The sequence below is a fragment of the Crocodylus porosus genome, unplaced genomic scaffold (genome assembly GCF_001723895.1).
Source record: "Crocodylus porosus isolate Cpor-Errol unplaced genomic scaffold, CroPor_comp1, whole genome shotgun sequence".
Classification (NCBI taxonomy): Eukaryota; Metazoa; Chordata; order Crocodylia; family Crocodylidae; genus Crocodylus; species Crocodylus porosus.
The window spans coordinates 3,469,429-3,482,722 of NW_017728943.1; the positions used below are offsets into that span (position 1 = coordinate 3,469,429).

At 49.2% G+C, this 13,294-nt stretch overlaps 1 protein-coding gene across 2 annotated transcripts in view; it reads right to left on the reverse strand.

Moving 5' to 3' along the window:
- KCNH6 (potassium voltage-gated channel subfamily H member 6) overlaps positions 1-13,294 on the reverse strand; it is a 128,266-nt gene that overhangs the window by 60,831 nt on the left and 54,141 nt on the right. For both annotated transcript variants that reach the window (XM_019548469.1, XM_019548468.1), the window contains exon 3: positions 6,101-6,256. In XM_019548469.1, coding sequence (XP_019404014.1) covers positions 6,101-6,256 — 156 coding nt within the window. The remainder of the gene's footprint in view (positions 1-6,100; positions 6,257-13,294) is intronic.

Below are 13,294 nucleotides of genomic sequence, written 5' to 3' on the forward strand. Positions count from 1 at the left end.
CCACCTGCAGTACTGAAGTGAAGTCCTTGTTGTGGGTGACATTGCTGCCCTCTGCTGGGATAGGTCCTACAGTGTAAGTCCTGTAGGACATATACTGGTAAAAGTGACTTCCCTCTTTTGCTAGTTTCCAGGGCCACCTGTACAGTGAAATCAGACGGGTTGCAAGTCCCACTCCACTGTCACCTCTATGTCCCCATGGCCACTGTGTGCAGTTTAGCAACACGTGGGCTTCTCAAATGGCCACATGTTGGTTACCAAGCTGCTGTAAGTGCCCAGGTGCTGATTGGGGCCAGATGCAATACACAAGCACAGAGGTGGAAGTCACACTGGGGGATTGGGGGAGGGGGGGGGAAAAGGGAGGGTGGCTGAAGAAGGAATCCAGTTTAAACCTTCATACTCTCTGCTTCCTTCAGCCACAGCTCAGCATGTGGGACTGTGTTTGCTCTGGTTTTTTTTGTCTCATTGCTCTTCTGGCTTTCATCAAACTCCAGAGCTTCAAGCCAGCCCACTTAGTATGACTGGGCTGCTCAGATCATCACCCCACAGGCATCTCTATTAGGACTTTCACATGAGCTGATAAACAACAAGGGCCAGATTTTCCAGGACCTGATTCCCACTCCGGGGCCAGTTAGAACTCACCTCCCATTAGGCTCCTAATAAAGACAAGGCGATCCAAAAACCTCAGCACCTAAACTCAGTAGAGGGAATGGGACAGGTGAATCCTGTTATGGTGAAGATTGCTCAAGACAGCCACAGGATCCAGACAACCATAGGCTTTATAAAATTATTGGGTGTGGCCCTTTGGGCTCAACAGAAGGAGAACAGTACCCTTTATGAGTGAAATGAGTTGTACATAATGGGGACCACAGTCCTAGGACTAAGCCAGGCAGCAGGTAAGAGCTACATTAGGGAGATTAAAAGGGGCTTCCCTGACTGCAAGCTCACCAGCTGGGATAATAGTTGCAGACTGTATGGGAGGGAGCAAGAGGCACTTGTGAGTATGACCATGAGGCCAAACAGAGAGAGAAGACTTCTGGGGTACAGAACTCATGGAAGTAGCAGATCTGGGAATATCTAAGCAAGGGAATTCCCTGCTGTTGTCGGCTTCTGCTTAGTTCAAGAAAATGGGACTTTGTGCACATTCTTTATAAATAAACAATTTTACACAGAGAATAAACCCTACATGTCCACAAAGAAACAGTGGTACGATGTTCCAAATTTTGCCTAAATGCTTAGGCCAAAGGGTCAACAATATCAAACTAACCAACTGTATTAGCTGAACTAAGATGCTTCCTACCAGATGTACAAGTGACAGTAACAATCAGTTGCAGTTATAACAGCTCCAACACCTTGATCCATGATTTTCTGAAACATTCCTTTTTTAGGACAAAGGTTTCCAGGCATGGAAAGATAAGTGAACTTTTAAAGGAAAGCTAAAGGAGAATGTGAGTCATTTTGGAGCAAAGAGAAACACAAAACTAAACTCCAGCCTCCTAAAATATATCATGCATTTTTCCAACCAACAGTCACAACTCAGAAACAAAACGATTTTGAAGTCTGCAATGCTCTGAAGGTCACAATGGATCATATGTGGAACCAAACTGATGACAAAGTTGGAAGATGTGGAAAAATTATTTCTGAGTATGGGCATCTCTAAAGCAGTTATTCTGTAACATCTCTGACACATCCAGGGTGCACAATGCTATCCTAATGACATGAAAAACTCACTATTCTGAAACCAGGCTGAGAAATATTTATGCTCTTAAGTGATGATAGAAAAAAAAATCACAGAGTTGCTTTCTTCCAACACTGAACAAGGAGCTCTAATAGAATAAAGTGAAAAGCAAAACTGCCCTCTCTGCTTCATTGTAAACCTTCTTCCTGGAAGCATCTGAGGTCTCCCTTGCCTGGCTGCGGGCAACACAGACAGGAAGACAAGTGTTCTTCTCTTACCCCTAGCACATTGCCCAGTGTATCGTGGGTGCACACAGCCCTGGCCTTGACTCTTCACTGTTCTGTGCTGGATGTTGCCACTCACACCAAAGAGGAGTGGGTATACATGTTATCACTTTGGTAACACCTGGTAACATTTCACACCCACTTTGTACTGGTGTAAGTAACTATCTGTGCTGTAAGGCAGGGGAGAATCAGGCCCTACACAAACAGCACAAAGCTTTCACAGCACACCCAGGTCTCTAATCCTTTTCATTACTGACAATGGGATGTGCAACCCTTGCAGTTGCACTTTCAGTGGCATCAACTGGGGCAGCATCTGCTGCCATCACTCCTAGCCTGTTGCTGTTGGCTCAGGGCAGTGGTTCTCAGTGGTTTCAGGGTCAGGTTAGCCCTCCACAACTTTTCTGAATGTGATAGCACCCATCATTGAGAACCACTGCCATGCTTAACTTAGCTCCGTAGTTCTCAACCAGGTGTTCCTGCACAGGGTAAAACTGCCTCACATCCAAACTGGGAATGGCAGTGGCATGCATGATGGATGGGAAAGCCAGCCTGTGCTGCAGCCCCTTCTGGCCCAATCCTGCACCTCCTGGGCACAGAGGTACATGGAATAGGTGGAAGTGTCCTGTGTGCCTTTTTTCCGTGAGGAGTGAAAATGGGGGCGCACTTGGGGAAGGGATGCTGCTTGAGCCAGCTCCTGTCAGCTTTGGGGTTATCAAAGAAACCTAATGCAGGAGGAGTATGCACATGTCTCAGCCCTGCATATGGGACAGTTTTATCTGGCTGCAGCAGCAGCACCTCTATTGCAGCACCCCAGTGGGTGTGTCAGGGCACCCTGGGGTGCCCCAGCACCCCTGCTGAGGAACACTACCCTATGTACTCCCACCCCCCTTGGATGTGTCCCATACATGCACTTAGGGTACAGGGATCACAGCCCAGGGTGGAAGGGCCACATGGAGTTATAGGGGATTGACTCTTTATAGCTGAGTGGGGTAAGGGTACATGGGAAATATACTGGACCTGAGGTTTTGTAGGAGACTAGTCAGTTCAGAGCCATTGAGCCCAAATCTTGGCCTTCCAAAGGGCAGCTGTGGCCCCATAGTTTTGGGGAAGAGGGAAGACAAACTGTGCCTGCAGGAGTAGTAGTAGGCCAGCTAGCCAGCAAAAAGAGCATGTGGTGTTTCCTTCACTGGTGGGTCCCAAGGACAATGGGCCTTATTCACTGCATGATGGAACAAGAATGGCTCTAATGATACAAGCACAGCTTTGAATGGGGCTGCAGGACACAGGAAGACTTTGGGCCCCTGTGTTCCAAAATAATACAGGCCTGCCACTGAGTCTCAGTGCAACGTGGTTTTCTTAAATCCCCACCTGGCATCACTGCTCCTGGAAGGGACGTGTGGCTACACCACACTATCTGCACAGAACAACGGTCTGTGTGTGGAGTAGCATTTGTATGGGATGAAGAACTAGTTCACTCCCTGGAGGGTGTTTCAAACACTCACTTAAGCTGATACCACTGCAATCAAGACAAACCTGGATTGCTCACAGCACAGGCTGATTCCACCTGTGCACAAGTACAACAAGCCAACAAATGGGGAAAGGACACAGAATACAGTTTACTGCCTGGAAATATATTTAAAGGGAAGCATCACATCATCTAGTCTCCATAATAACTTGACTAGCAGTGCTAGATTTTACATATATTCTCTACACCTGAGGACAAGATCCACAGAGCAGACAATCCACAAGACAGGAAGTATTTCAGAATATAAAGAAGACGGACAGTGCTTCCTCAGAAATCCTCAGATAATTATTCCCAGTCCTCACACTAAGCTGCTGTTTGATCCTGTACAAGCCACTTTCCTTCTCTGAGTTTCTGCTGTTCCTTCCAGGTCCAGTCAGACTGCAAGCTCCTTGGGGCAAGCACTATGACTGTGTGTCTATACAATTCTCTGATCTTGGAAGAGAAATCCAAGTGTCACTCTAACACAAGCAGTGCTATGGATCTGCCTTGGAACTTATGGGTAGAATTTGGTCCTCTTGGCTCTGGGCTCCTGAGAAATGTGTTTCCTACCAGGGGTTGAAATAAGGACAAAACCCCAAGGAGTGCATCCTGGTGGGCTGCAAAGCTGTGTCACCCCTGACCTCAGGTCTGAACCATGGAGAGGCAGTGTCATGAGAAGGGATACAGGGGAGAGGTCAGACTCCACATGTCATCACCATCCAGGTCTGAGAAACCAAGAACAAGGGAAGGACCTGACCCCATGGTTGCTCCAGCCCAGGAAGGAGCAGGCTGGGGAAGATGCTGATCTCCAGACACCCTCCTGGTGCTAAATGAGTCAGCAATGCTTGTCTGTGGTGTTCACGAGACCCCAGAGCCTTTCTTCCTCAGAATACTGACTCTGACAGTGACCACAGACTAGAATACCTGCTAGGAACTCTGCTGTGTCCTGTCATGGAGTGTGGGGAGGGGACCCCTTCCTGATCTCTTGAGTGATCTGCTGAGATCCTGAGGCATGAGATCAGCTTCCTCCCTAGCATCCTGCCTAGGGTCATACTAACTGGTAGACAAGAGCTGTATTGAGAGTACCTTCCCATCCTCCTGCCCTGCTTCTCCCCATTTTGGATGCTCTCACTCCACGGTGAGTCATTCCAAACAGCCCACAATGAGAAAGCAAGGGGGTGTTAGGACAACAGGTCAGTCAGTTGACTGGGGACTGGGGCTCTGACCCTCCTCTCTAAGCTATGTGTATGAAGACATGTAGGAAGCAGACTCTGTGTTTGGAACCGCAAACAGAACCAGCTAGGCAGGCCACAGGTGAGCCATGGGTGGACAGCAGAGGTGCAGATTGGTGGGAAAATAATGGCTACTGCCCCCAGCTTCCAGTAGTACACTGGAAATGAGAAGGCTGAGCTGGGCTCAAGGGGCTGAGCAGCCTATGGAGGGAGAAGCATGCAGGAGAGTTGGGGGCACATGTACTATATGCTGAATATATATCCTGCTTCTAGCAAAGTCCAGGAGTGGGTAGGGATTATAGAGGGTTACACAGTACATACATATAGCAGGGGTATGCACAAAGGAGGAGCAGGTATAGACAAGTTAGAGAGCAAGTTAAAGAGAAAACACAGCTTGGGAGGGCTGGGGCTGCACATAAGGCACAAGATTTGGTGCTAGATATACGTGTGGGGGCTGATTGGGTATGAGCAGCAGAGACTCTATGTGTTCCTATACATTTGCAGGGAGGCTGCTCCAATGTACTGTAATTACAGCGTGTTGGAGCAGACTTGATTAATCGAGTCTGCTGGAGCATGGTAATTGCTGCACTCCAGCAGACTCCAGTGTCACGTGTATCAGGGTCCCTGCACTGAAAAATGGCAGCGGGGTGCTTTAAATCAAAGCTGGTTCAATGAGCTTTAGTTCAAAGTACCCCACCACCATTTTGTAGTGCAGGTACGCTGATATATGTGCTGTTCAGGGCACTTGCAATTGCAGAAGACTGGAAACAGTGATCCAGGTGGGCCCAGGTTATAGTCCTGTGCTCCTAAGGGCTGGGCATAGTGTGTGCGGACGAGACGAAGAGATGCGTGATGTCACAGACAAAGCCTGGCAACCTGGGTTTGGCTGAGCTGTACAGGAGGTCTAAGTTATAAGTGAGGCTGGAGGGCAGGGCCTGGGCATCTGAGTTCTGGCTGTGGAGCATGCTGAGGAAAAGGCTAGGTGTGGGGAGGGCCAGCTGAGGGCAAGATGTCTAGGGGGTCCATTCCCCTGGATGATGGTTCTACCCCAGGACCCCCAGCATTATAACTCAGCTGTCTTTAGGCCACAGGGTGGGGACTCCATCATTCCCTGTGCAGAAATGCTTCCTCCTCTTACCCTCACTGCACAGTACTGGCTCTCCATGGATCTGGGCTTAGCAGTAGCAAAGTCTCTGAGAACTTCCTTCGGTCATGGACTGGTCCCCCGAACCTTCAGCAAGATAGGCACCCAAAGTCAGGGGTAAGGGCCCTGTACCAAGCCACCAGCTGCCTGTCCCCCAGTGACAGGCACCTCTGAGTTCCAGAGAAAATTCCAGGATTGGATTTGCCAAGCAGAGCTGACAGCCCACAGCACACTGACTCAGGGTCCCAGGGCAACACTTACCTGAGCGCCAGCTCTGGGACAGCCGATGGTGGAAGCTCCGGCTGGCGCTCTTGGCCATGAGCTCCGCCAGGTCTTCAAAGTTGAGGATGAACATAATGACAGACCCCTCCTCGTTCTTCACTGGAACCACGTCCACCAGGCACCGCAAGCACGATGCTGCCATGGGAAAGAGAGAAGAGGTCAGACTGTGCCTGGGGGAAGGGCACCTACAGCCCCTGTGAGACCTGTGCTTGGGTCTATTACATGCTCAAGAGCATGAGACCCCTGGGGAGATCTGGGGAGAAATCCCATATGGTGCAGCTAGTGAAAAACATTTTGGGCTCTAGGAGGGTGGCTGTGATGCTAGCAGCGCCTCTCTGTCTTCCTCCAGTGGCTGAAACATGGAGAGAGGTTTGTGAGTCTACCCCTGGCTCTAAGGCAGCAGATTCCAAGCAGTAGAGCCTTCTGCTTCCAAGAGCAGAGGTCCCAGAGTCAGTCCTGAGGGGTCCAGGACTTCCATCTCTGAGACAGTTAAAACAAGCTCTTACCTAGGGGCGACCCCACAGGCTGCTGTGGCAGAAGGGCAATGACTGTGACACCCTACCCACAAGGCTAGCTCTGGACTGGTATGGGGTACAGTGACCTGGTTTTGAGTTCTCAGTGCCCAGAGAGTAACATACCTGCTGTTGGCTGGGAAGGGTGACTGAGGGATAGAGACCTGGGATCAGGGACCTGGAGGGGCATAGTCACGGTCCTGCTTGCCTACCTGTTATCTACAGTGTTGCTCTATTTCTGCTGCACGAGGCTTGCCCCACTCAAACCGAAGCAGGCAATGTGCATGACAGACTACTCCCTGTCAATGCTCACCACAGGGGATTGGCAAGGGCTAGATGAGGGGCTACAGTTTTCAGCCAGGCCAGGGGATTCTCAGTGACTTGGGCACTCAGAACTAAGTTGGCCCTTTGTCCCAAGCGCCACTCTGGCCTTTGTCCCACTCTCCAAATTGAAATCTCCTGAGGTCTGGAGATTCCTCCCCTTTCCCAGTACCAGACGGATAGGGAGGAGCAGAGGCAGTCATTTTGGAGATCACTGGTTCGGTACCTGGAGTGACTTCACATGGCAGTTATAAGGAGCATCACTGGCAAGGGCCTCTAGCTTTCAGCCTAGAGCAGGAGCATTCTGTGGGGACTGCAGTGGCTCCCCAGAGACCCCACCGGATGCATTTTCCTGTTGCATGACCAGTGTGCCTCCCCCCCGCTGTGCAAATTGACCCCATCCCCCAATGCTGCTAACATTGTGCTGGTAATTCCCACTGCCCCCACTGCTGCAGTGTGAGCAGAACCCTTCCTCCTCTCCCCACTTCTGCCACATGAATCTTCCTGGTGCCACCATCATGTGGGCATTCCCCCCCACCCCATCATGTGAGCCCCTGCTGCTGCCATGACTATGCATGTGATCCCCCACCTGCTGCTGCTACTCAAGTAGCCCAAGCCCCACACCCAAGCTCCTGAACTGGTGGTGTTGCACAGGCAGCAAGCTCACCGAGCCTCCTGCCACACTGCCCTGCCCCAGAAACCCTGGCCACTGCCACTGCAGTAGTTGGAGCAATGGAATCAGCAGTAGCCATAGAGGAGCCCAAGGGCTGCACCTTAACCTCTCATGGGCTTAATGCAGCCCACCGGCTGCCGACTGGACAGTTCTGCCTTAGAACTACATATGTGCATTGCTGTGCTTGAACCAAGAGCCTGGGCTCCTTGGCCAGGCCTGTAATGGACTCAAATTGATTGTGGGTCAGGCACCTGTGGCACTCACCAGTTACATCTAACCCCCAAGTTGTCTTCGTCCCCCTGTGCACTGTGCACCACTGGGGGGGAAGCCATCCAGTCACAAGGTAATATCCCCTGGGGCTGGGAATTCTTGGCAAGCCCCTTGGGCACCCAGCCATTAATCCCTGAGGTTTGTTCCTTTGCGTAATTAATTGTGACCTGATAGCAATGGGATCAGAGCAGCGGGACTGCACATGAAGAGACTTGCTTTCCACCTGTGGCTCACTGTACCTCTGGGGGCTCCTGGGGTCTTGTGCTGGCTCAGTGTGCCCAAAAGAGCAATTGCAGAGGCAAGAATGCCCAAGTCATCTGGATCCCATGACACATGGATATGAATGACAGAGGATTTGGGTCCAGGTGGGCATCAGCACAGTGTCCACTAGCATTATCAACCACCCCTGCAGCTTTGCCCCACAGGCCCCACAACTTCACCACTCCCTGCAGCTCCCCTGCACTGAGCAGTCCCAGAGAACCCTACACCTGCCCCTCTTCCCACCCCGTGTCACTCACCAGCTTCCCAAAGAACTTCCCAACACATTCTCTTCTTTCCATTCATTAACGCTTCACAGACCCCCACTCCACACCCTCCCCAAGGGACACCACATCCTCTTACAGAAGACAGCTCCTGGTTCAATAAGGTCAGTCCCTATTATCACAGACATCTCATTACAGAATCCCTTACTTCAACTGATCTAGCTCCATCCAAAGAGCAAGCATGGGCCTTGCCCCCAAGGCCACTGCAGGGACACTTTAGGGAGTCTGCTCCCAGACCTCTCTCCTCTGGTGGGTAGAGTCCTCCTTCTCATTCCCAGCCTAAGTCCATTTGTGGCCAGCTCAAACCCCTTTGTTACTGTGCGAGCATTGTCCTTTACCTTAAATAGCTCTTCTCTCTCTCTGGTGTTTGCCTCAATGTATTTATAGAGAGTTATCACATCCCCTCTCAGCCAACACTCTACTGGGATAAACAAGCCAAGTGCCTTTCTGCTACTCTCTTAGCACAGGCTCTCTAGTCCTTGCTTAGTCCAGCAGCTCTGCACCTGGACCAGCTGGAGCTCTTCTCTCTTGAACCCAGGTGACCAGAACTGTACACTGGATTCCAGATGAGCTCTCAACAGTGCCTTGTGCATTATTACAGCTGGAATGTAGCACTTGATATATCCTAGCATAGCATTTGCCTTTTTCATAGTTGCATCACACTGAGTGTTCTCATTATGACTGGCAAATGCCCTCAGGTCTTTCTCCTCTTATGTTCCTTCTAATTCATGAGGTCCCAGCTTCCAGTACTTTGCATTAAGCTCCCTCCTATTTCTATTACTCCAATCCTCAAGGACATCCTTCTCTCCCTCTATGATTTTCTGATCTTCCCCTGTACTGACAATGCCTCTCAATGTGTTTGATCACAAAAGTTCATTATCACATACCTACAGTTTGTGCCATGGTCACTGATAAAAATATTAAATAACAACTGTCCCAAGACAGAGCCTTGAGGCACTTCACCACACACATCCATCCAGCTTGATAATTCCCTTTTCAGCATAATCAGCTGTCATCTCCATTGCACCCAGTTTCTCACCTCCCTGACAACTGTGGTGTTAATCTTGTACATTTCTGCTCTCCCCGCACTCACCTGCCACTCCTCAGTCTCTAGTTCCAGTATTTCCTAGAGTCTGGCAATATGTCCACTCCTCCAGCTTTTGTAAGCTTTGAACAGTGGTAACCTCACTAGCCTCTATGCTGGCCCAGGGCCTCACTTCTTTCCCCCACCTCCCAAGCCATCATCCCCTCTAGTCAGCAGCCTCAGGTTAGCAGAGTAAACAGAAGTAGCCTCTGAGCTCCCCCAAATCATGACACATGCTGGCCTCCTTGCATGGTTATGAGCAGAGACTAAGCAGATATAAGCAGCTACTCTCCAGTGGTGCAGACAAAGCCTTTCACTGTGTTGGTGGCCCAAGAGAGGACAACTCTTCCAGGATGGTGCAGCAAAAGGGGGATAGTGAGTAGCTGAAATAGTGCTCAGTCTTGCCTCGGTTCAGCACCCCAACAGCATCCTGGCCACACACCAGCCAAGTAGGCAATTTTTGCAAGCCCTCAGCAATGAGCAGGATCAATGTCTACAACAAAGTAAATTGGGCCAAGACATTCTGGAGAGATGAATGCATCAGATATTTTTAGAGGGGCTGGGATAGATTATGAGCTGATTTTACAATGGTAAGTCTGACCAGAACTGGTCATTCCCTTCTCCTAGAGCCACAGTTCTTCCCACCCTAGCTCTTGTCCCAAGCACAGTAATGCACTCTGGACCTCTCTCATTAAAGAACAGGAGCATAATTCACACCAGTCCATGTGCCTTCACAGACTACTGGCCTTGTCAACCAACGTGGTATTGCTCTTTGATGAGGTTATAACTCTGGCTGATGAAAAGCATCTAGACAGACATCATGCCCTGAGGCGTCTGCAAGGAGCTGGATTCAATCCTGCCTGACACTGTGATTAAGGAGCTAATACTAAACAGACTTAATGGGGGGGAAAGGCCAGTCAGGATTTCTGTGATAAGTCATGCTCTCGGGAAAGCAGGGCGCTCCAGCCAAGCCAGGATATTTTTCAGGATGTACAGGTTTCTGTCAGAGGTTTGAGGTCCAAGGAGAGGGGGGCATCTTTAAAGTGACCAGAGAAAGAGGAATCCAAGGCCTGGCTTGTCAAACTCAAAAGAGATGGATTGCCATAATTCCATCTCACAATCTAAAAGTTTTTGTGGCCAGATCAGTAGCAACAGCAAGGTCCTGGCCCTCTGGACCTTTTCTTCACAGGCACTAGGACCCTGGAACCTTTCCCAATGTAAGGCCAAGTGAAGTTTGATCCTCTCCCAGACTGACCTCCACCTTTCCTACTACTATTTATCTTCATAACCTGCTACGCAAAACAACCTCCTTCAGTCTGTTCCCCACCCCCTTGAGGTCTCTCACCCTTTGTAGACATCCAGAAACCACCCAGCTGAGTCTCACTACTGGACAGGGCAACTGGGCCCCCTGCTGAAAAGCACCAGAAGGAAAGGTAGCTGGTCCCACCCAGGTGAAACTGGCCCACCTCCAGTTAGAGAGCCAACCAGCCTGTGACAAAGATCCTCTTATTCCAGTGAAGGATGGAAACAAGTTTTGAAACTTTGCACACTGCCGCACACTTGAACAGTCATCCCCTTGTCAGCTATACCACATTGCCACACATTAAACAAATTAAAGACTGGCTAGTTGATAGATCATAATAGTCAAGTGGGAGCTGTACAAAAGGTCCCACTGGGATCTGTTCTCCACACTACAATGATTTTTGTCAGTGCTTGAGAAAATGAATGTGCTACAGAACTCAGAACATGGGAGAGTCAAGGACTTGGAAATCTGGCTATAAAATGTGCCTTTCAAGGAAGTCTCTAAATAAACTCAGAGGGTTATTTTTTTCAGGACAGTAATTTTATATTAATTTATTTTTAACTGCCAGTTGAAGTGTTGGTAATTAATAACTCTGGAAGAAATATGAAGCTCAGGTGTAGTCATCTAACCTCATTACACACTCTGCTTATAATTGGCTAATAGCTAATTGCCATGCAAGTACTATGGCAACTCTGGGCACTGGTTTAAATGGGATCCTAGGCTGAAATCCTCCCAGCTAAACAAAAGAGTCTCTGTCAATTGGAAGAGTCCGGCATTCAGGTGTTATGGGCTTGTTCCTTCTCAAGAGCAAGAGGACCTGGCTTGCACATTTACACAGGGGAAGGAGGAGGTGTGGGCTGTCCTCTTTTCCTTCTATGCACATCTGTGTGTGTGGGAAGGGCACTTCCTGTGGGGTGGCTGTTCCCTTCTGCGTAAATGAGGTAAGAGGGGGCAGGGCTTTGCACCCCTCTCCTACACAATGGCTGTCAGGGGAGTAATCCTGCCATGAGAAGTGGAATGGGCAGGAAGGGAGTGGCTCAATGGGAGGTCTCTTGTTTCTTGGTTCAGTTTATTTCTGAAGTGGTCCACCCTGAACTGCATTTTACCTGCGACTCATAAGTGATAGTATGCTCCAGCCCCTAGTCAGTGACTGTCATTAGCATTTACCATCCTGTGCAGACTTCTCAAAGCCCAACACAAGCCTGCAGACACCCCTGCAATGGAACTAATCTGCATTCACCTCAGACCCTGACTCAGGCTGTTCAAGACCTCCAGGGCAGCTGTAAAGACAGACCTAAGATCCACCTGTTGAAATACTGAGTCTAAAGTAACCGGTATAAATCACTGTGGCAGGCCATCAATGAACATGTTTAGGTTCCATCCAGGAGTTCGGACACACATAAATGTGTCAGTACATTTTATGCATGGGGAAATTGAGGCACAATAGGTGTAATGGCTTGTAAATGTCCCAGGAAAGTCCATTGCAAAGCCTGAGGTAGAAAGGAGATCTCCAGATCTATCTGCCTGTCAGCTACTAGATGAGAATGTAGTAATTGCTCTAGTTTATAGCCCCCAGGGTTAGCAGCATTTACAGGGTTTAATCCTAGAGGGCTGCAATATTTGAATGCGTAAATCAGCCAGACTCTTTTCCAACCTAGGCTAATAAGGAGCTGCATGCAACAGAGCTTCATTTTTCTACCTAACCAGACAGTAGCTGCATGATCAGGATTTAACAAGCTAGGGGCTCTGGGGAGAACAAATTCCTTTGCTGAAGGAACACGCACAGGTTTAATAACAATGGCATTTGACAGGATGCATTCATCTGACTCCCACACTGGGTAACTACACTGCCTGTGTCATGAGCAAATGGCCTGCTGCTGAACGCAATGGTAGCATTCAACAGAGTCTAAGCAACAAGGTGACCCAGATTTGACTGATTTAAGTGTTATTTAGGAAACGGCCCTGATCACAGATGTGAGACCTTGTATCATGTTGTGTTATTTTCACTCTAGTTCAAAGCAGCAGGGAGCCTTCCAAAAATGCCTATCAAAGAATTTGGTATCATAGCAGAGAGACCAATACTGCTGCTTTGCCAGGTAATGCAGAAGCAGGCACGTAGCAGGCAGTCCTCGACTTAAGATGTTTCGAGTTGCAACGAATGGCACTTACGACGTTTATAAACTGACACCGTTTCGACTTTCTGATGTCAGTTTAGACTTTATGATGCTTGATCCGATGCAATGCCACACCAGCAAACAAGTTCATTGCGTCACCCATCTCCTTGGAGAACATCTGTCCAAACTTCCTTGGACACTTTCTTTAAGAAAGAAGACAAGACTCCAGAAAAACCTGCAGCTAAAGCTCCTGAGAAGACTCCAGCCAAGAGCCCTTCAAAAAGTCCAGCCAAGAGGCCTTCAAAAAGTGCAACAAAGTCACTTCAAAGAAGTCCTTCCAAATCAATACGATTG